Source organism: Sceloporus occidentalis, unplaced genomic scaffold (genome assembly GCF_023333645.1).
Source record: "Sceloporus occidentalis isolate IW3139 unplaced genomic scaffold, rSceOcc1.0.p SCAF_2, whole genome shotgun sequence".
In the NCBI taxonomy this organism is placed as follows: domain Eukaryota; kingdom Metazoa; phylum Chordata; class Lepidosauria; order Squamata; family Phrynosomatidae; genus Sceloporus; species Sceloporus occidentalis.
In genome coordinates, this window is record NW_028316982.1 from 163,594,533 (window position 1) to 163,619,197 (window position 24,665).

The 24,665-nt window shown below is 41.1% G+C and overlaps 1 protein-coding gene across 6 annotated transcripts in view; it reads left to right on the forward strand.

Moving 5' to 3' along the window:
• The first annotated feature begins 3,136 nt into the window (after nucleotides 1–3,136).
• The window catches only part of LOC149319210 (uncharacterized), a 43,742-nt gene continuing 22,213 nt past the window's right edge, over nucleotides 3,137–24,665 (forward strand). For 4 of the 6 annotated variants that reach the window (XM_089511281.1, XM_089511282.1, XM_089511283.1 and 1 more), the window contains exons 1-3: nucleotides 3,137–3,359; nucleotides 10,072–10,626; nucleotides 13,506–13,574. In XM_089511281.1, coding sequence (XP_089367407.1) covers nucleotides 3,254–3,359; nucleotides 10,072–10,626; nucleotides 13,506–13,574 — 730 coding nt within the window. In that variant the 5' untranslated portion in view covers nucleotides 3,137–3,253. The remainder of the gene's footprint in view (nucleotides 3,360–10,071; nucleotides 10,627–13,505; nucleotides 13,575–24,665) is intronic. The other 2 variants (XM_089511284.1, XM_089511286.1) reach the window with 2 other exon arrangements.

Genomic DNA, 24,665 nt, shown 5'->3' on the forward strand with positions numbered 1-24,665 from the left:
AGATGGGTGGCTAGAAGCCGCCCCTGTAAGCCCTGCATCTGTGCTGCAGCATCTGTATGCTGCAGCACCGACGCACCACCAAAAAGAAGCAAACAGGAAGGGGCACCATCGTGACACCATTTCCTGCCAGCAATGTTTGAGTGCTGCGCTGCACTTGTGTCATCATGGCGGCATGGACTAGGGTTCCGGAGCGTGTGGTTGGTGGGCACTCTCGAACCCTAGAATCGGCGTCGCCACGCCACATCCCACCCATTTGTACTGGGCCATTGTCATGTGCACATAGTTTCCTGGAAACTTGCTATGGATCTGCAGCCAAAGGCTCATAGGCTACCCTGAGTCCATGGACCAGCGTTTTGAGCACCACTGCTATGAGAGAGAAACTGGGCAGATTTGGTTTCCTGGCAGCCAATCCCAGTTTGGGCTAACTGTGAGGGAAGGAGTAGACATAAAAGGGAGGTGTGAGTGACTGGGAAGTCTATTAAGGTCCAAAACACACTGCAGAAATAATCTGGTTTGAGACCACTTTAACTGCCCTGGTTCAGTGCTAGGGAATTCTGGCATTTGTAGTTTATTATGGCACCAGAGCTGTCTGACAGAGAAGGCTAAATGTTTCACAAACACTACAGTTCCTAGACTTCCCTAGCATTGAGCCAGGACAGTTAAAGGAGTCACAAATTGGATTATTTCTGCAGTGTGTTTTGGACCTAAAATTAAGTTAATATCAGACCAGTTAAGTTAAGTTAAGTTCAGGCAGATGAGGTCCATGCAGTTCTAGAGAGTTCAGAGGAGTTCAGTTCAGTTGAGGGGGGCGTTTAAGAGAGTTTAACAGCATCGAAAAAAGTTGAAAGGAGGTGAAAGGAATGAGTTGAGAAAATGGGACAGAAAGGATATTGGAGATTGTAAAGATTACGCTATAAAATGTCTGCAATGGTAACATTTATGTAACCATACCACCTTGGAACTATTTTATCTAAATTACACTCTTGCTAAATGTTATTCAGTTATTTGTATACATCATATGCACACATAAAAACATGCTACTAAAGATATCAAAGTTATAAGAGGAAGACACTTGGTACCTTAGCTCTTATGCATTTAAGGGAAAGTGCATAAAGGGTGGATGGTGGGCAGGTGTCATTGAGGAGGGGCCTTCTCTGAGAGAAAAAGTAAAAGGTAACTGCAAAGTTTAGATAGGTCTTCCATCACAACTGCCCTAAGTGGTTCTTTCGACCTGCACTTTACCCTTTTAGTAACAATCATATGAAATAAAACTGAGAAATTACGCCTCTTGGCCCATGACAACCCAGTGAGCTTCACACCTGTGTGGGGAACAAAACTTCAACCCTTCAACCTTCTTGTGTTGCGTTATTTGCTTTCAAGTCATTTCCAACTTATAGCAACCCTGAGATGAATCTATCATAGAGTTTTCTTGGCAAGTTTCTTCAGAGGGGGTTTGCCATTGCCATCCTCTGAGGCTGAGAGAGTGTGACTCACCCAAGGTTACACAGTTGGTTTTCATAGCTGAGCAAGGATTGCACATTTCTATTCAGTAACTGTTCCCATTGCGTTCAGTGAGTCTCATTCCCTGGTAAGACAAAATAGGATGGCAGCATACCCAAAGTACATGCTGGGGTAGCTGTGTTGGCCATTTAACAAATACAAACAAAATTCCATCAGCGATACCTTTATTGGCCAACCAAAATGCACAATATACTTGTTACAAGCTTTCAAAGCTCCATGGGCTTCTTCATCAGGCAAGATGTTACAAACATCTGTTTGTAATATCTTGCCTGATAAAGAAGCCCATGGAGCTTCTAAAGCTTGCAACAAGTATATTGTGCATTTTGGTTGGCCAATAAAGGTATCCTTGATGGATTTCTGAATGCATCCAAAGGTTTTCTTGGCAAGATTGATGCTGAAGAGGGTTTCCAATGCCTTTCTCTAAGGCTGAGAGAATGTGACTGGCCCATGACCACCCAATATATTTCCATGACTGGGTGGGGGGGGGGGTGCCTACTCTTGTCTCCCAAAGTGATATACCATACTCTCCAATTAAAGTAGTATGAACTCCCTGTGGTCTTTTGATTTTACATTTATAGGGTAAATGTAAGGTACTGTACTTAGGGCGGAAAAAATGAAATGCACAAATATAGGATGGGTGACACCTGGCTGAATGAAACTACATGTGAAAGGGATCTAGGAGTCCAAGTAGACCACAAATTGAACATGAGTCTACAGTGCGATGCAGCAGCTAAAAAGGCCAATGCAATTCTAGGCTGCATCAATAGAAGTATAGTGTCTAGATCCAGGGAAGTAATAGTGCCACTCTATTCTGCTCTGGTCAGGCCCCACCTGGAATATTGTGTCCAGTTCTGGGCACCTCAATTCAAAAAGGACATTGAGAAACTGGAGCCATGTGTCCAAAGGAGGGCGACTAAAATGGTGAAGGGTCTGGAAACCATGCCCTATGAGGAACGACTGAGGGAGCTGGGGATGTATAGCCTGGAGAAGAGAAGGTTAAGAGGTGATATGATAGCCCTATTTAAATATTTGAAGGGATGTCATGTTGAGGAGGGAACAAGCTTGTTTTCTTCTGCTCCAGAGAACAGGACTGGAGCAATGGATGCAAGCTGCAGGACAAGAGATTCCACCTCAACATTAGGAAAAACCTCCTGACAGTAGACTGTTGGACTGTGGAACACACTCTCTCAGAGGGTAGTGGAGTCTCCCTCCTTAGAGGTCTTGAAACAGAGGCTGGATGTTCCTCTGTTGAGTATGCTTTGATGGAGAGTTCCTGCATGGCAGAATGGGGCTGGACTGGATGGCCCTTGGGGCTCTCTTCCAACTCTCAGAGTCTCTGAGTCTAGAGTCTGACAGTGAGGGCCTTTCCCTTCTTAATGTGTGGATTGTGGAGGGAGACTCTTGGGGCTGCTTGTGATGCCCCAAAGCCCAATGGAGGAAAGTGTTCTAGAGAAACAAGGAGGCGAGTCCCTTCAAGCCAGGGCCATGGCGCGTGGGCGCCTTAGCTCAGAAGCCCTTCCTTCCTTCCTTCCTTCCTTCCTTCCTTCCTTCCTTCCTTCCTTCCTTCCTCTGTGACGCGGGGCTGCCTTTCGGGGTTCGACTCCTAGGGCTAGTAGTGACCTCACAGAGGCAGCTGCCAGGCGGCCAGAAGAGAGCCAGAAGAGGCGGCTGGCAGAGGGCGAGCAGAAGGGCCTTTGCAGGGCAAGGGCTCGGCTGCAGAGGGCAGAGCTAGATGGCGGGCCTGCCCTGCTTCCTCCTCCTCTTCCTCTTCCTCCCCCTGGACCCCTCCTCCTCCCTCGAGGCCCCGCTTGGCCTCAGCGACAACGAGCCTCAGCCAGGTAGGGCTCCCCCTGGAAAGGAGAAGGGTTGCCAAATAACTTTCCTAATTGAACTCCCTCTGGGCATGCATCCACACTGCATGGATAAAGCTTTGCTCTGGTGCCACAACAAACTACACTTCCCAGCATGCCACAGCCTTGAACCATGACATTTCAAACCGCTTTATCCATGCAGTGTGGATGCTGACTTGGAAGATACTGCTCCAGGCAGATGGCCATCCAGCCTCTGTTTAAAAATCTCTAAAGAAGGAGACTCCTCCACACAATTCCATGGCCCTTGCTGGGTATTCTTGGGCTATCTGTCAGCCTAGACTACCTCACCGATAACTGCTTGAGTTTGGTCCCAGGAGCCCTGGATGCCAAAACCTGTGGATGCTTAAGTCCCATGAAATATAATGGCATAGCAAAATGGTGCCCCTTATATAAAATGGAAAAATCAAGGTTTGCTATTTGGAATGTATACTTTGGGGGGAATGTTTCCAAGCCGTGGATGCTTGAATCCGTAGATTAAAAAAACTAATACATGGATAAGGAGGGCCTTCTGTATGTGAGGCAGACCTGGCACTCCAGTTGCTGTTGAACTTGATTTGAGACCAATATGCAAAGGGATCTTGTACCTTTGAGACTATGCAAAAGCAGCTGTAGCATAAGGTTTTGTAGATTTGGTCTACTTCCTCACTCCTCAGATCATTTGAGATCATCAGCTCTAGCCAGCATCTTCAACAGTCAGGCGTGATTAAAGTTGCACTTCAGCAACATCTGGAGGGCCACACTTTTGCCTCCTCTGCTTTAAAATAAAGGACATCTGACGGCTGGGCATGGTAGTTTGGGGCTAACAGTATTCCTGTTGCTCAGTGCGGTCTTTGTCCAAAACAGCACAAATAATTGCAAATTATTTGAGATTAGTGATCCTCAAGTCTACTCTATAGTAAAAAGAAATCATCGTGGTCAGAACCCCTGCTTGTTTTACTGGGATTACACCTGACACCTTTCCTGGAGCTGTAGGCTCAAGATTATTGCTCACACAATCATAACCCTGCACAATTTGTTGCTCACCGGGTTGAATGCAGTCCACATGCCGTCTGGTATCGGAGGCCTCAGAGACCTGCTGTTTTTGCTTCACACAGCGAACAGTACAAACAGGGCAAGGAGTAGTCAATCTCTTAGCAATTCACAATTCAGGGTTGGGGAGGATGCAGTTTTGTAAAGGGATGATATATTTAGAAGATGCCACCTATGACACAGGAAGCAGGAACAAACTTAGACCTTTTGCAGTCTATTATCTTCTTGGAAGTTCTCTCTGGCAGTTTGGTGATTGCGTGATAATCGTAGTGAATCAGTTATGAGGGGGGAGCTCAATCAGTGCTTTCTTTCAACAAGTAGCAAACTACACCCCCATGTTAGCTTTTAAATTATAGGGCTGGAGGGGTTGGCTAACACTGCTTTTGAGTAATGTGACATATTTGCACTTCACCATTGCAATGCAATCGAAAAGAAAACTACTTTTAATTCACTTAAGAAGGAATATCTTCTTCCAGAGCAGACCAGAATTCTGTTTCCGGCTGGGGGTTGGGGAGAATAGATCACTGTTCAGTTAGACTTAAATCTACAGAACTGTTCAGCCTGGCATGACCATCCATCCTCAGGCCCATTCTGAATGCCACAGCATATTCTAGAAGTATATGCATGAATCCAAAGTTGCAACACTAAACCAATGACAAAGCTGATTTTCAAATGGTCTTAATGACAGACAATCTGCATACCAATTGACTCGTTTGCGCACACGATAGCTTAGAACAATACAAGAAAAATATGTAAAAAGGTCTGTAATGGTGCATGACAATTGCTTCCAAGTATGCTGACCTTTGGTAAATGAAACAAACAAAAAATACAGTACTCTTTTGACGAGACATTAATGAGTGATTAAGAATGAGTACAGCTGCATCGTATGAACACTTGGTTAAAAATACTCCTTTTGCATTCAGTGTCAGTCCCGTAATTATGATCGAAGACATTGTGGAAGGAAGCAAGGAAGCCTGTGCAGTAAAATATTTATATATTTAAAATAACGATATGGTTTTCAACAGCATTGTCAAATGCCAGCTTGTTTATTGCTTTTCCAACTGCTATGATTTATTTGCAGACCCTGTCATTATTATAAGCTGCTATTAGAATAATATAGTATTTTTAAACTTAGGACCAGTACAGATGGGCGCTTTGCACTGGCCTGGGCTTGAAATTAGGGCTAAATAGATCTGGGCATCCACATGCATCCAGCCCCACTATCAGCACCCAGTTGCCATGTTGGCGCACCCCTGTCCACACAGGGCGCACCATGATGACACATGGACGTCAGAGTGCCCAAATGGTGCTTGGTGGAAAGGGCTTCATCATGGTGCGCGATGATGCCCTTAAAAAGAAGCTGCCTAGAACAGCTTCTTTTTAGGGAGCGGGTCAGTGCTGAACCATGTGGCTGCTGCAGCAGCGGCCAGGGGCAAAGATGAAGCTTTTACCCACCTGTCTGTATAGCCCCTTAATTTCCAGTATCTGCAGCCTTTATATGTTGCCTATAAATCCCAGAACACAACATTTACCATTCTTTTCTGGAACAGTTGTACAGTATAACAGCTTAAAATTAGTAATCTGAATTTAAATAAAATATTATTGTCCTCATTTTTTAAAATCAAAAACAAACTCCATGTTAAAAGTACTCCAGATAAATAAAATGTCTTAAAGCATGGAACAAGTGCCCACCCTAATGTTGTTGGAGTGCAACTCCCATCTGCCTTAGTCGGCATAGTCAATGGTGAAGAATGCTGGGAGTTGTGGTCCAACACCTGGAAAGTCATAAGTTGCCTACTCCTGCTTGAGAGTATTAAATATCCAAAACATGTACATTGTGAACTTAAAGCTAATGGTAGGGAGAAGCACAAATTAAAGAAATAGCAAGGATTAGAGCAAGTTTTTACAATTGTAGTTTTGTTCCTATGTAATTCCTTGAATGACATTCCTTGTCTTAGCTTTAAGTGTTGCCCACTTTAGCAGTTACTTTATATCAGGAGTAAGAATCATCAAGCCTTCCACATGTTGCTGAATTGTAGTACTAACCAACTGAAGGGGGACAACAATAGTTGTAAGTTAACAATGAAATGATCTGACAGAGACGTGTCTATTTATCACAAAGTACCCATATGTATTATCCACATGGTTTTACATCCCAATCATTAGAGTAATCATATTTACATATGTGGTACTATAATATAACTCTGTGGTTGTATTTGGTAATCAACATCCATATATTCAACTGCAGCAACCCAGTCTCCTCAGTCCCTTTGGGGAATATTTATCCTTGGTGCTTGCAGCAACAGAGCATGAAGATATGCTGAGTAGTCTTCCCAGGTAGGACGGCTACCTCCGGAGTACTTTTAGGGCCGTTTCGACCTTGGTTGGTCTTCATCAGAAATCTTCATGGTTCATTGTCAGACTACCATTACAAATATAACATAATTCTGGGCATACAAAGTAACAACAATTAGTACAACCATTAGCAAAAGTAATAATTAACATGATAGTATATAATATCAGAATGACCAAAATTAGCTTACCCACGTCTCCAAACTGTTAAGCTTGACTGATAAGCAGCATAATTGGCAAAATGCTCAGTGAATTTACACAGAAAGTGTGTGTGGAAATATACTAAGCCTCTACAATAGGCTTCAGGTGCTGAAGCAAGACATATGGTTCCTTAAAGGTATACACAAGGATACTGTAGTCCTACAAGTCCCACAAAATAAGCCTGAAAAAGTGGCTGAATGTACTTGAACATGGTATTGTTAATATTTAACAAATGGCATATGTAGAAAATAACAATAAGTATTTGGTCAATTGTCCATACATTTTCACATCAATAACAATAACAATGTCCCACATACATTTTAGATTATATTCTGGTCCTCCAAACCCCTATGTCTCACCTGGCATTGATTGATTCCACCTTTACACCTTTACCCTTATATATATTTCAATTAGAACAACCTTACAAGAATGAACTCAAATCTAAGCGTTCATTTAACCCCTTGGGTGTGTGAAATGCTAACTTGTAAATCCAAAAAGACTGCAATTTTGGGGACTTAACTTACCACAGAATTTGGAACTAGGCTTGGTCACTTCATTTGGGGGCACATTGTAGTAAGATGGTAACGATGGCTTCAGTTGCTTGTCGGCTGTGTGTTGAAGCCAAAATGTTATTCCGATTACTGCACACATTTTCCAAATTCTGTTTCATTACACGTTAGTTTGGTCAAAAGAATGAGCCTACTCTGATTAGTTAATAGTCTGAGTGGCTGTGGTTCATTCCACAGTGGTCCTTAGAAAGTGCTCAGAAACTGAAGTTGGCCCAAAGAACTGCAGCCAGTTGTTAACTGGAGCAGGCTATAGGAAGCAGTAGCGTCATTGGAAGGGGACAGGGTGTGTACACTGCACCAGGTGACACCCCAGAAGGGGCTGTGACACCCGGTTGGCTCCCCACCTCCCGCAGGTGCTGCTTTGGCCCACGTGGGCACTGGTTGAACCTCTGTGTGAGCTCTTTAGGGGCGCACGAATACTCTACAGGCCTGTGCAGAGGCCTCTCAGAGCTGTGGTCGCTGCTCCGCCCCCTGCAGGAACTTCTCAAGGCTATGTGGGCACTCTTTGGGGCCGCAGGTGCTGCTCCACCCCCACGAGAGCTCCTTGGGGCCACACAGGTGTTCTTTGGGGCCACGGGCAGTGCTTTGCCCCCTGCGGGAGCTCCTCAAGACCATGCAAGCACTGTTCTGGTGTCACCCAGTACATGAACGCCACTGATAGGAAGCACACAACTCACTTCTTGCAACAGCACCAATGGCTTCTGGTCTGTTTATGGGTCCAATTCAAAGTGATAGTTTTGACTTTTAAAGCTTCATACAGCATGAATTCAGGTTATTTGAAGTACCATATCTTTCTTTATGTGCCCCTCAGAGCTCTAGGGTAATCTGGAGAGGCCCTTCTCCCTGTCTCACCAACTTCCCAGGCTTATTTTGTGGGAACATGGGAGAAGGCCTTCTTGGTGGTTGCTCCAGATTTGGGAACTTCCTCCCTAGAGAGGCCAGGATGGCCTCATCAATGCTCTCCTTCTGTCAGCAAGTCAAAAAATATATATGCCATCGAGCTTTTAAAAACTGACTGGGATGGGGGTTTAATTTTGTGCAGTGCTGTTTTTAAGATTTGTATGTGGTCTTTTAAAGAACTGAAATGTTTTAAATGTTTATGTTTTAACTTTATAAATTGCTTAATCGCTTTTAAAATAACTCTTATATTTATGCTTTTATTAATGACTTTGTATAGTTTAATGTCTAATGTTTTTAAGAATGTTGTTAGTCACCTTGAGTGTCATTATTGGGAAGAAGGCAGGATAGAAATGAATAAACAACAGCAACAATGGATCTTCACAACTACCTGCTTTGTTTATTTACAAGTAAACTAAAATTATAGCAAGATTTGAAATAAACAAGTAAAAAAAGATTCCTCTAAAATGTTTGCTTCTTTCAACTATCAGTACATATGAACTGTCACCAGGCATGGAAGTTATTATCACTATTGTTAAATGTGCATAGGTCTGAACCATGATCATTTACTCTTTATCATGGCATTTGTGTATGCTGAATAGTATGTGCCATATTGGTTTTTTTAATGTAATAGAATCATTTTCTGAGTATAACTTAAGGTTTTGACTGTTTCTGCTACTATATTCTAGATGTGTGTGTATATTCCTTCAAGTCGCCTGTCAATTTATGGCAACCCCATGAATTTCTTAGGGTTTTCTGAGACAAGGAATATTCAGAGTTGGTTTTACCAGTTCCTTCCTCTGAAATATAACCTACAGCACCTGGTATTCTTTGTACTGACCAGGACTAATCCTGCTTATCTTCCAATATCAATGGGATTTGGTGTCTTTAGAGAATTTATTGAGATTATATTCTAGATACTGAACTGGATAGGAGAAAACTTCCCTGATCTATTATGTCTTTGGATTTGCAGTTTGCTATTCTATTTATTCCTTACAAGTCAGTAACAATCATTTGTGCAGCACTTTCCTTAGTTTTGCACAGTGCTTAATATGCATTATCTTCAGTATCTTTCATAAAATAGTCTTCTGCTATTTTCTGGTTACTTCAGATTGAGAGAAGAAGAGTTAATGTGTCTTAACTAAAAACACTGTGGGAGTTCAAAGTTGATGAAAGATTTGAACTTCAGATTTACTGGTTTACCAACATTATACTACACGATACCAAAATTCAACAGTCTTAAAGCTTTGTTTTGATTATTTTCAGATCACCAAACCCAAAATAATTTGCTGCTTGAACATGAAATTTCAGGGGGGAAAAACAGAACATTAACTATACAAATGACTATAGTAAGAGACAAGTAATCCTTGTTGGGTTTTATGTTTACTAACTTCCTTAAGGACATGGCCATAATTTATCCTCAGTAACATTCTAGTATCATCAGACACTTTAATCTAAAGCACATTTACTTGGAAATGTGTCACTTTCATTTTGAGGGAATTTGCTTCTATGTAAATGTGTTCCAATAACAATCTCAAGTAGTGCCAAATGAATGGTGTTTGTCATCTGCATGGCTTATTTTTAGTGCAGAAACTACTAGAATGTTAACATATGCAACTGTATTGTTTCAGGATCTTCTATAAAAGAGCAGTCAACTCCTAGTAGTCCAACAGCACAAGATATCTCTCTTTCCAGCAGCTATTCACTGCTGCTTGTGGGTAACAAGCTGAAGATTTCCCCAAATATGGACCCTCCAGAGAGCCATAATGAAGTGAAGGGTGCAGGAACCGAAGAGGATAGAAAGAAAAGAACTGTGCTTTCTGACTTGGAACAGGACAACAGTGTTGGTAATAATGATGGTAAATCAGTAAGAACAACTAATATTACTCTAAGAATCCATTCTACTGACAATTCGAGCCAAACTCAGATTGACATTTACAATTTTAAAGAGTCAAGCGAGGTCCCTGAAGTACATATTGTAGCCAGCAGTATTATTAAACGAGGCATTAAAATTGATTCAGTAGTGTTAAAAGACAGTGGTTTGCAAGTGATAGTAAATAGTTCAGTGGATAAGAGAGTGAAGCATATCCCTGCAAAAGGCAGAAGAAAAAGTCTAATAAAATGTGATCATGGAATTACAGGAAAGAACACACCAGAGAGCAGCACGGAAAATTCTCCCGTAACAGGTAAAAACAATATTCTTCTTTTCAGTGAAATTTGAGATTCATCATGAAACACATATTCCTACTGTTTTATTGACATTATTATTGTGGTATTATTTCCAGAATGTTTACAAATCTTGAATGAAACTGGGTGTAATTCAACTGGTCTGTTTTGTTGTACACATATATAGATGCTACTGTGATCACAAGGTGCTCTTAATTCATTCTTTTCCATCACAATCTGGAATATTCTGTGGTTATGATTTTACAAATGTGGGAACAGAGACTAAGAGACTGAGTAGCAGAGTTGTTTTTGTTTCAAAGTGTTTATCCATCACTTTTCTACCCACCATGGCCCTCAAAACTATGTGTAATTTGAAACAGCACTACAAGAAAATGAACAAATCATGAGAAAAATAACAAAGAAATGGAACTTTAAAAAACAGGCCACAGAACAACATGAAAATTTGTCAGAAGCTGAGAGAAAAGTTTCAACTTTCACTCACTATCGTAACAGTTACTAAAGATGCAGCCTAACTGATTTCCCTGAGGAATGGTTTCCTTTGTCAGGGTCCTGCTACAAGAAGGCTCTGTCTAACCTAGCTTTTCTTCATGTTGGGACGTTCAGCAAAAGCCCTGATAAAGATATTAAATGAAGGACAGCCATACAGCAGGAGACAGCTTTGCAGATATTTTTGCCGTAAACCTGTTAAGGCTGTTATTAGTGAAAAACAGCAGCTGCACATTAGAAGTCAGTATACTTGCTTCAAGACCAGTGTTGCATGGTATATATCAGACACACCAAACTTCAGTCTGACTGCCTTGGAGTAGCATAGTGTCCATAAATTATTCAAAATTTAAATCATTCCCATGTGGAATGGGGTCTGAATGAGAAGTAAAGAATGCATCGCTGTAGGGTGTTTTGCCCTCTCCCAGAAGGGATGCAGCTGATTGACAAATGGATCATAGGCAAAGGTGCTTCTGGCTACAGTAGCTGTCTTGCCCTCCAGAATCAGTGCCTGGGCTCAAGAGAAGCCTAATGGTGTAGGCCTTCAGAGAGGGTGCAGTCCAGCCCATAACAGTATAATCCAAGTCCAGGATCAGCTTTCCAGTTGATCTCTAGAATCTCTATCTTGTCTATATTGAGTCTCAGCTTACATATATGCTTTCAGTCTGGGTATTTTTTAATGCTCGAGTCAAGTGTTTCATCCTCTCTAAAATCAACCTGTTGCAGGATTATCATAATTAAAAAGTTTTCATCAATATTAGAGGTTATTAGAAATGGCCATTTCTACTTTTGCAGTGTGATAACTAGACACATAAATTAAAAGCTGAGAAATCTCCATTTGAGGTCTCTCCTCAGAGATCACAAGGTAGTCTATTCAGTATGATTAGAATACTAGCCTATTACAAGTAAATTAGCTTTTATTACAGAGCTAGGATAAGGAATAATAAAATAATATATAGTGAAGCACTGAAAAATTGAAACGTTTTAAGATAAATGGTATGATTATTACAATTATGGCACATATAGAATGCAGGACTGAGAATTTTACGACATGAAGCACCATCACTTAGGTCCAAAACACACTTTACCTACCCTGCTAGTGCTCGGGAATCCTGGGAACTGCAGTTTATTGTGGCACCAGAGCTCTCTGACAGAGAAGGCTAAATGTCTCACAAAACTACAGTATCCAGAATTCCCTAGCATTGAGCCAGGGCAGTTAAAGTGGTCTCAAACTGGATTATTTCTGCAATGCTTTGGGACCCTTGATTCTGAGATTTAGGGGCTGAACAGACCAGCATTTTATGCCAGCTTTGGGGCAGAGTGGGGGCATGGCAAACGCATAACACATACCCTGACTCCACCCAAACTACAGTCACGCCACCCAACCAACCGCATGGTGCATGGTGTCACAGCACTCCTTTGGTGCAGCGTCCAGATGATGTGTGCCAAAAGGAGCACCGGAAAGTGTCACAGTGGAAGCAAAGGCATCCTTTTTCTGGCTCCATAAGGAGTGGCACTTTACTACTTCTTTTGGGACTGGAAAAACACCAGATTGTAATTGCTACAGCCCCAGTCCAGTGAAGAAAGGAGTGGCAGGACACCGCTCCAAAGGGGTGGTCTGTTTCGCCCCTTAGAAGTCTATTTAATTAATCCAAATTGAACTTGTGTGTTATACTGGTAATGTGCTTCCCACCAGCAGCATGTGTGACATTGTGTGAAAGAAACAATCATGTAGTTAGTGTACCATAATTTTAAATGTCCCTTTCTCTGGAAGTAGGGAAAATTTCTTCAATATCCTAGAGTTGTTTTAGGCCTGGTGGGATTGTCTTTTCTGAATGTAAGTGACTGGAAGTTACTTCTGGCCCTCCTCAGAAGGACACATATATAAGTTCTGGACCTCTGGAAATTGCACATTTCAGACATGCTAGATTTCAGTTTGAAAGTGATGATCAATGTACACTTGATGTAGGCTTAAGTGTCTCATTAGCACTATGTAACCGTACATGTGGCTATTTAATTTTTTTATCATGCAGTGTTGTAATACTACCTTTCTGTGGGAGCCACCAAGGTAGTGTACAACAACTTTAAAAACATTTAAACTATAATAAATATATTTTTAAAAACACAAGCTACTAAGAAAACAATTTATAAGGCTATTGTACATTATATAATGCAGTTTGCATTTTTTATGGGAATATACCCCTGATACTGTTTACAGTGAAGGAATTTTCTCCACATTTGTGAAAAAGGACTTGCAGGCTATCAAAACTTCAGTCTTTCTCTCCTGCTTCACCCAACAGGAGAAAAGGACAAAAATGCCTTCAGCACTGTGCTCTACACAAAAGTTACCCACTCAGTTAAGAAACTTACTATATATTTTTTTCTGGTATTACAGGTATTATAACACTGGAAGATAGCCAGATGGAAACAACTACAAATCAGTTGCAGCTTTCAGAACCTGAAGGTTAGAAACAATACTGGAATATAAATGAATAGAATTTGTACTCTCTTCCTCCCCCCCCCCCACTGCCCCCCACAAATCATTTGAAGAGCTCCTTTAGATGAGTATAAGCTCTAGTACCTTCACACAATTCCCCAGAGGGATTTATTTCACTGTCCAAAGTTTTGGGCTATGTTCCTGGGTGTACATGTGTGAGAGAGGGCTGTGAGAGTGGGTTTGTTGTTGTTAAAAGAAGCAGGAAAAAGCAGGGTAGTGGGGTGTGACGTTTCTGCATACCTGAAATTGCGTAGCTGGTATAAAGTGGGATACTAGTTATCTGGTTAAAATAGTTTAAATCTTTTATAGTTACTTAATATAAATATTGGTGAAGAGTGATGACACACACAGAGAAAACCCCCATGATATCTGTAGAATTAGTTCCTCTTCTTAAGTCAGAGACAAAGCTTGATTTGACATAAGTTCTGTGTGCACAGGAGTGCACTACAAAGCTTTGGTTCTGAGCTATTGTCTCCTGATTTACTTTACTGCATTAAATTTCTTTCAGATCTGAACATCATGTGTCAGAAAAATCATTTTGAATATAAACAGTTGTTACCCAGTGCTCAAAACTGCCTCACACCTGTTATTAGGCAACCTGATACAAATAATCCTTTAGCACTCCTGCTCTCATTACTATTTCAGCATTTTTTCTGCAGTTTCTCAATATGTAAGTTTCACCTGTAATGAGCCTAGGTCACTCCAGTAAGTTTGGTGACTACATTACCACTGTTTCTCAAATGTGCAGTATCTCTTCGGTGCAAGCACATTGGGAGTGGAAAGTTTCAAATGTAGATTTTTCTACAGAAAAGCACAATTGCTTGAATTAAAGGTCAAATTTGACAGCCTTATGGGTCTTCCTATGAAGAATGCACATTGTAATTTGCATTATATTGTCTCACGAGGAAGAAATGTGACAGAAAAATGTAACTGATGAGTTCATTTTATGCTGATAAAGTTGCCACATAAAACTGGAGCACAGAATTGTGTCTAATAGAACCGAAACATTCAGACACTGATAGTTTTGTTCTACAAGTGAACCACAAAATGGACCACTCTAAAATCCTTCATCACTTCAGTTTAAAAACTGTACAGAACACTGAGGTGTGTACTACCATCAAATATGTTAGTCCCCCAGATGTTATTTTGTCTTGCTGAACATACAGAGAAGTATACCTGCAATGTGAGGAGTCATATGACATTGTCATCTGCATAACTGTAAACAATGTGCCCAGTTTCAGCCAAAAAAAACCCAACCCAAAAACCAAACCTGGTTCAAAAAAGTGTTCAAGTACATCTATTGATTTTTGTCAATGGGATACTTTTTAAAAACCCTAGCCAGTGTCATCTATTGGGATATATATGTCCCCCACCCCTTTACAGGCAACTGCAGACCATCAAAGAAGTAGTGTTATGTTCTGGTTGTGTGTAGACTGGCCTATTTCAAGGAGAATGGAAATTTCTTCTAGGGCTGAAGGAGAAAAAATATTTACTTGGATCAGGAAATGCCTTGCTATATAACAAGGATATGTGTTCTTGTTGTTGTTGTGTGCTTTCAAGTAATTTCTTACGTATGGTGGCCCTAAGACAACCCTATCTCAGAGTTTTCTGGGGTGGTGAGCGTGTGACTTGCCCAAGGCCACCCAGTGGATTTCTATGGCCAAGCAGGGAATTGAACCCTGGTCTCCTGAGTCATACTCCAGTGCTCAGACTGCTACACTAGTCTCATTTGACTTTGTTTTAATTTTATTCACTTGGTGTTTTCCAGCTCTGAGTGTCTGGGTGGAACAGACTTGATTCTGTGTGCAGATGGTCCTGTGGATGTGTGGCATTTTTATACCCTACAATACATTGGAATTCTCATTGGTGTTAGAAAGTGCCCTTAAAACACACACAGTGCAAGTTTGTTTATTCTAGGATATGGGGGTTAACCAAATAGTAACAGAAGAGAACTGGGCTTAACTCAATTATTGAAGAGATGTTTATAAAACTGGAGGCCACATTTATGCATGGCACTGTGAAGAAGCAGTTTCATTGTGAAGGGAAACATTTAAAATGTAAATACATTTGGATGTAAATATGGGCCATGTCATGAAAGGATTAACCAGACAAAGGAAGCAAGTGTGACTTTTACTGGAGGCTTAGGACAGAGGAGAAATACATTATTTATCTGTATGCACTAGCTGCCTTCTAACTGTAACTAACTGCCAGTGAGAATAATATTAGAAAGACCAATTTCAGGTGTCCACATTGGTTAACTTTGATGGGTGGTTTTCATAACATTCCAGCTAAATTTGTTACTCCACAATTTCTAGCAAGGTGGTGCGGTAGAATGTTGGCCACACTGAATCTGGTTGGTTAATGGTTTGGCTGAGAGGCTTACTGGGGAGTATAAAACAGAGGCAGTGAGGAGGAGGGTTGGGACTGGGATGGAGATTGAGCACTTTAACAGCTGAAAACTGCCATAATCAGCAGTCTCAGTTCCATTATAGATTACTTCTGGGCCTGCTATGAGCTATTCCTCTCTGAAAAGTCCTCTGTGACAAAGGCTGTGAAGCATATGTTTTTTGACCCATGCGTTCAGCCCTGATATTTACTCTATTACCATTCTTTCTTCGGGGATGTTTACCTCAAAAGATACCATGGTCAGTACTTTGTGGGCAATGATTATATTTATGACAGCCCATATCTACAATTCCATCACCAACCAGATATATCATTCTCATCTGCTTCTGTGTCCTGCACATGTGAACCAGCTCCAGTCCATACCATTGCTGTTCCACAGCCTTAGCAACATCATCAGCCTGAGGAATGGCTGGCTCAGCCTCAGGACACACCTCAAAATCTTCCATCAGCAGTGCCTCTGAGACATCAGTCTCTTGCCCAGAAGTTATTGTGAGAACCACCACAGCACTCCTGTTCACCCACTCCATCTGCTACTGGTTCAGACACCTTGACTTTGGACATCAAGACTGGTCAACCACCAGCATATAGTTACGCTTGAGTCCTCATCTCCAACCATAGATGTGAGGGTGTTTTTAGAGCAGATCTTGTAAATAGCAAATGCCTTGGAAGTACAAATTAAGCACCAGGAAGTGGAATCAATGGATTCAGTTTATTGAAGGATTCAAATGAAGGTCCCCACCCCATTCTGCCATCATAATTGAAGATCATGATAGGATGCTGGGAAACTCCCATCAACTTCTTAAAAAATTGACAACCTCTACTGTCACAGATGCCAATTCTAACAGTCAGGCCTCTTCAATAAGGGTACTGACGAGAGAAGCTGGAGTTGGCACAAAAGATGAGGTTGACATGAAGTACGGCATGCCTTCCCAGTCGCACATTTCTACCAGACCTCACTTTGAGTGGCAGAGAGCATCCTTGGGAGTGAGGCATTTCTACAGTCCAGCAGGGTGGATTTAATTTAAATCATAATTTAAATCACTACTCAGAAAGACTTGATTTAATCATGTGGTCCCCTGTCCGTTTAGTTCAGTCATCTTCTTCACCTTGCTTGTTGATAATATGGAAAGAGAGAAAAAAACAAGTTTTCCTGCTTTGTTGGGTCCCAAATGATTTCTCAATTTTGAATGAATGAATGAGTTCAAAGGAAGAGAATATTCTTGCTATGCCAGCAGAAGAAGCGACTGATGTTAAAAGTGAAATCAGGACCGTACAGACAGGCCAAAATAAAGCTGCTTTGGGTCACTTAGGAAGTATGCTGTTTAAATGACACTCGCATCTTAAGAGGCCAGAAGCTGTGCCAAAGCTGCACTCCAGTCCTTAGGACTGGAGCGTGGCTTTGGCATAGCTTCTGATCTCTTAGGGTGCATGCAGCATTTAAAGAGCATACCTCCATCATCAACATAAACAATTTGGACACTATGTGCCTTGTTATCTCTCCAGGATAGTGTTTCAGTCACATCATATACATCACACATCCACAGTATGTCACCTAAAAGAAAGAAAAAAGCTGGCCCTCCAGGAACCACCATAGATAGGTTTGTGATAACCTATGAACAAAATCCTTAGGACTGGAGCGTGGCTTTGGCATAGCTTCTGATCTCTTAGGATGCATGCAGCATTTAAAGAGCATACCTCCTAAGTGACCCAAAGCAGCTTTACTTTGGCCTGTCTGTACGGGCCCATCATTACTTCAACAGTCTCTAAATCCAAGTGCTTAGGTGACTTCCACCAGTTCACTGGTGTGACTTTCTTGGAAACATCATCACCAAGCATTTTGGAGATAATTTTGCCCCTGTTTCTATTTCTTGAATCGTTCCCCCTTAGCTCTGAAGTTTATAATAGCTGCCAGTACAAATGGATGATTGCTTGATACCCATGTCATAGCTAACTCCTCTTATTCAGCATTTAAGATTTTACAGATATTGATAAGAAAATGAACTAGAGACAGAGCTTGTCCCATTTGTTTGTTTTTAATGCTTATAATTTAATTCTGTCAGTGTGTAGTTCTGTTTTTAAGTGCTTACTCAGTTCCTTCCAAATTTCAACAGCATCAGCAGTAAAACAGCTATTTTTCTACACTTTGCTTAAAGCTTCAGAAATGGGTTTCAGGATGCTCAGTATATCTTCAACATTTCTCTTAACAGTGTTGAGGATTTGGCCTGTGACCATGCTATCCCTTGATTTTGTTCATAAACTGTCATCAGAATAAGCCCATTCTTGATATACTGCTCAAAACAGTCAACTAAGGAGTCCCATCTAACATCTTGTGGGAGTGTTAGCTTGGTTGCACCTATTCTTTTCAGAGCTGCTGCTGCAAAATGATTGTTACGGAAGTATTTAGCAATTTCAGTGACATTAATCTTTATTTCTGGAACACTGAAGTCTTTGGCTAGGAGGTGTAGCAAATGAACCATATATTATTAGTCTTGTATACCCTTCCTGCTTCTCTAAATTTCTTATCATCTTGAATACATTTGCAGCATTGTCCGTGATCAAACTGCATACCAAACTCTTTAATTTTTGTTCACATGTTATTACAGCTTTTGCTGCCACTTCTTCTAAGTATTCTGCTGTGTGCACATTTCCTGATGTATCAGTTGTTTCTCCAAGGAAGACATTCCCTTCTTCTGTTGTTATACAATCACATATAACAGGATCATCATGGACATTATTCCACCCATCATGACTTAGGTCCAAAACACACTGCAGAAATAATTCAGTTTGAGATCACTTTAACTGTGCTGGCTCAGTGCTAGGGGATCCTGGGAATTGTAGTTTATTGTGGCACCAGAGCTCTCTGACAGAGAAGGCTAAATGTCTCACAAGGCTCCAGTTCCCAGAATCCTCTAGCATTGAGCCAGGACAGTTAAAGTTGTCTCAAACTAGATTATTTTTACAGTGTGTTTTGGACCTTAGTTAACAATTTTACCCTCTAGAGCTGTTTCATATTGTTCCATTTCTATACTTTATGCTGCAGTTTCCCTGCAACATCTGCTCTGCTGGATGGACTGTATTGTATCTTGGTCTCAGTGACTGAACCATATTAATGAAGTATAGGTTTTCAATCAGATAGAAAGAATAGTTTGTTGTGTAAACAACTGGTTTGTTGTTTTTATCACAAACCTATCTATGGTGGTTCCTGGAAGGCCAGCTTTTTTCTTTCTTTTAGGTGACATACTGTGGGTGTGTGATGTATATGATGTGACTGAAACACTATCCTGGAGAGATAACAAGGCACTTACTGTCCAGAATTGTTTATGTTGATGATGGATTCCCTTAAACAAAAAATTCAGTAGTTATATTATTATTTATTCCATTTCTGCTTTATTTAGTATTACTCATTGTATTTACTGCCACTCAGGACTGCCCCAAAAAGGAATATCTTCTTGTTTCATTTCTTTATTTCATCATAACAACTATATCAAAGTGACAGTAACATGTAGTAATTAATAACAAATATAATTTTTCTCAAAGATTTCAGTCCAAGGCAATCTTTAAGAAATATGATGAAATCAAAACGTTTATCAACCTGAAGATCCTTGATGTTCATCACAGAATTTCTGATGTTGTTTCATTCAGGCCACCAAGCCTTGCATTTCTTTGTTGCAGTGCTTGCATTTTGCACACATGCCTGCCTTTACCTATGGGTAGATGGACTTCATTAAAATATTCCCCAAATGGGTCCCTCTTATGGCCTACTGCCAATGCCATTATAGGTTTTCTCCTCCAGGGAAGGAATAATATGATAAACCTCAAGTTATATACACAAAGATCCAAAGACATGCGGAGTATTCTGCTTTAAAGATTCCACTTTCATTTTATTGCTTGCTCATCCCTCTTCCCACTTTGCTTCTTCTTCAGATCTTTTCCATTCCCAGTCTTCCACCAATCTATTCATTAAATATTTTGAAGCTTAGTACTTAAGGGGTAAGGGGTTGATTCTGTGTACATAGATTTTCAAAAGAACAATGAGATTGTGATCTCTGCAGACACAAATTTACAGTTTTAAGTACTGTAAAATCAAGCATCTGTTGTAATATCCTCTAGATAGAAAAATTGCCCAATAATCTTGCAGAAATCTCTGGAAGAGCATGACATTGTGAATAGATTAATGGAATTCATTTACCAAAATTTTTAAACATTGTATGAAAATACATTCTCATGCTACTTAATTAAAAACTAATCCCAATTTCATAATGAATCATCTTTGGACCATAATGTATTTTAAATAAAAAACTCTTTAGATAAAAATTTTCCTCAAAAAGTATTTAATTTTAAAAAATCTGATTTAAATTTTAACAATCTGATCTTAATTTTTTAAACAAAATTGATTTTTTTATCCACCCTGCAGTTCAGTGACCTCCTGCCAGTCCCAGTACCCATCTCAATCTTCAACATCTTCTGAAAAGTGTCAGTTTTCTTCAGCTAGGTACCATGTATTTTAAGAAAGAGTGCCAGGACCAGGGCAAGATGTGTTTTTGATTCTCCTCTTCCTCTTCCTTCTGCTTCTCCAATCTTTAGCAGCAGGCTAGACCACTACCATCATGCTTTGGCTATGATTACCACTTGTCCTGCTTACCTCTGCTGAGGACAGCACATTAGGGGAATATACAGAGGCATAGTCCAGAGTCCAGTCCAAAGGTCACACAATATCAGTCAGTCACAGCAGAGGCAAGAGCGTAGTCACAAGGCAAGTACAGGGGTCAGATAACCATGAATTGAAGAGCAAGAAACAACAAGGCTGCAAAACTAGTTGTTGGCTGCAAAGAATCTCTGCAGCTGGGGTCTTTTAAAAGGCCTCAGCTTCTCTCAGCTGAAACCCATTAGCTCGCTTCTTGACTTCTAGCTTGGAAAAACTCCTCAAAGACTCCTTGACCTGTCTTCGCTCCACAGGTCTTACACCTGCAGCCTATAGTCCATAGAGTCTGTTTCTCCCTCTGCAGCTTCCTGCTGAGCCTCCTCTGGGACTGGTCAAGGCAACCCCAGATCTGCCCCTGTTACAGCATCCTCCATGTCTTCAGGGTCTGAGTCTTCTGACTGTGCCTCTAAGTAAGGCCCAGGGCAGTCCATGACACCACTGACTTATGAGTCCTTGACATTGTCAGGAAGAGGTATGCCACTGAATTTGCAAAGTACCACCCAACAGGGGTAATCCACATCACTCCCCCTTCCAATACTCTCTTCAATGAAGCCGTTACCTTGGTTGAGAAAGGTGTCATTGAACCTGTCCCAGTAACATCAATCCACCAGGGATTCTTCTGATATTTCATTGTCAACAAGAAAGACAGGGGTCTTCATGCAATACTGGATCTCAGATGTGTTAACACCTACATTCCACTGAAGCAATTCAGGATGGTCTCCTTACCCTCCATCCTTCCCCTGTTCCAGAGAGAAGGCTGGATTGCTACACTCGATTTCAAGGATGCTTACTGGAATTAGTGTACCACACAGATGTTTCTTGTTATTCACTGTGAGCAGAAGAACCTTCCAACTCTGTGTCGTCCCTTTCAGTTTGTCTATGGTGCGTGCATTGTTTACAAAATGTATGGCTGTGGTTGCTGCTTGACTAACTCAGAAAGGCATACTGGTCTTTCCGTACATAGATGAATGGGTCCTTGCTGTGACGTTGAAAGGAAGGTTACTTCAGGACTTTTCATACATGCTCAAACTCCTTGAATCTCTGATTCATATCTTCCAGAGGAGAGATCCCAGACCTTGGTGTGCACCATTCTTCGGTGCTGATGCTCTTGCAGTGTCTGACAGGTCTGTCCAGGTCCTTTTGGGCCATATGGGGTCAACAACCTTGGTCATCCCACAAGCTCAACTTTGGTTCCAGCTCCTACAGTCTTAATTCATTATTGTCTTCAGTCCTTTGATGGATCCACCCTTCAAGCATCTTGCCATGTTGCAAATAGTCCATCACTGGTGGCTTGATCCTGCCAACAACTAAGCTGGGGTGCCTTTTCTCCTCTCTTTCTCTTTCTCTCACTGTGGATACACCTCTCAATGGCTGAGAAGCAAACTTGAATGGACTTTCCCTCAGGGGCAAGTGTTCGACAGAAGAGGCCAAGCTCCATATCAGTGCTTTGGAGATGCTGTCTGTGGAGAAAGCCTTTCATGCCTTTGAATCCTTCCTGCAGGGCCACACCATCCAGATCATTACCGACAACATCACAGTAATATATTATCTGAACAAGCAGAGAGGAACGAAGTCAAACACCTTATTCTACCTGACAATATGCATATGTGACTGTTGCACTTTGATATGGATATCTCTCCATGCTATCCATCTACCAGACGAGTGGAATATTTCAGCAGAGAAACTCTGCTGGTTGTCAAATTCATGCCACAAATGGGTGTTCCATGGAGAAACACTTTGCTGAGTCTTTTGATGTTGGACCACTCTAAAGGTCGATCTCTTCACAGGCACGGAGATCCAACAATGTCATCAGTTCTGTTCAAGATCCCTCCAGAGTGGATCTTGAAGAGATGCCTTCCTCTTTGACTGGAGGATTCTGTTGGTCTATGCATTCTCACCCTTTCCATTGATTACCAAGGCAGTATTGAAGCTGCATACTGACTGAGCAATTGCTACCCTGATAACACTGGTGGCTGAAATAGCTGTAGCTTGCATCTCTCCTCCATCTGGCTCAACAGACTTATCTTCAGCTACTACTCCAGCCTGACTTACTCACTATCCATGACAGCCAGGTTCTCCACTGGGATCTCAAGACTCGGGTAGAGTAACTAGCTAATATCATTGGAATGTGAGATGTCATTGAAGTTGCTCTCATGCCATCGACCCCAAAAAACTATTGGTATAAGTGGAAAAGCAGAGAAATGAAAACAACAACAAAAAGGAAAGAACAAGAGCTCTATTTCATAAGATCCGGAAAATCAAAGGAAAATTCAAACCAAAGATGGGACACTCTATGACAATAAAAATAACATAATTCAAGACGAGGGGGGAAGAAAAGACGTTGGATGCAATACACAGATGACTTATACAAAAAATATGACAAAATGAAGGACACATGGAACGAAGAGCCATATGAAGATGAACCCCAAATTTTAAAAAGTGAGGTGGAAATTGCAATAAGAGAAATAGCCAAAAACAAATCACCAGGAACAAATGATATTCCAATTGAACTGCTGCAATCCACATTGACATAGTCAACTCTAGTGCTAACCAATATATGTCAACAGATTCGGAAAACAAAATGATGGCCAAAAGACTGGAAGCAATCGATATACATCCCCATCCACAAAAAGGGAAACACAAGAGACTGTAGCAACTATAGGACCATAGCACTGATCTCCCATGCAAGCAAAATCATGCTCAAAATTCTGCAACATAGACTCCAACCATACATGGAGAGAGAAATCCCAGAGGTTCAAGAGGGATTCAGGAAAAGAAGAGGCATTAGGGACCACATTAAAAACATAATATGGCTAATGGAGCGCACCAGGGAATTCCAAAATAAAATCAGTATGTGCTTTATAGACCATAGCAAAGCCTTTGAGTGCATAGATCATGAAAGGCTATGGAATGCCCTTAAAGACATGGGAGTCCCAACACATCTGATAGTCCTGATGAGGAATCTGTACTCAGAACAAGAGGCTACTGTCAGAACTGAACATGGAGAAACAGAATGGTTCCCAACTGGCAAAGGGGTCAGACAAAGGCTGTATCCTTTCACATCATCTGTTCAACTTCTATGCAGAACATATTATAAGAAAAGCAAGCTTGGATACAGAAGAAGGAAGAGTGAAAATAGGAGGAAGGAAGATCAACAGTCTAAGATATGCAGATGACACCATAGAACTAGCAGAAAACCTTAAAGACCTGGAACACCTACTAAGGAAGATCAAAGAAGAAAGTGCAAAGGCAGGCTTAATGTTGAACATAAAGAAAACAAAAATAATGACCAATGAGGACCTTCACAATTTCAACATAGACAATGAAGAAATAGAAATAGTAAAAGAATTCCCATACATTAGAATCAAACATTGATAGAAATGGGGATTGCAGTCAGGAAATCAAAAGAAGATTAAGAATGGGGAAGGTGGCTACGAAAGAACTGGAAAAGATTCTTAAATGCAAAAATATACAACTGAGCTCAAAAGTTAGAATCATACAAGCCATTGCATTCCCTATTACCATGTATGGATGTGAGAGCTAGACAGTTAAGAAAGAAGATAGGAAGAAACTCCATTCATTTGAGATGTGGTGCTGGAGAAGAGTGCAGAGGATCCCATGGACAGCTAAAAGGACAAACAAATGGGTCCTAGAGCAGATCAAACCAGAAACCTCCCTGGAAGCCAGGATGACCCAACTGAAGCTGTTGTAATGTGAAGTCAAAGGCTTTCATGGCCGGCATCCATAGTTTTTTGTGGATTTTTTGGGCTAACTCTTCTAGAACATGGCCACATAGCCCGAAAAACCCACAAAAAACTATAAGGCTGTAGTACTTCGGATACATCATACGAAGGAAGGGTTCATTGGAAAAGACAATAATGCTAGGAAAGGTGGAGGGAAGTGGGAAGAGAGAAAGGCCACATGCTAGATGGATGGACTCTATTAAGGAG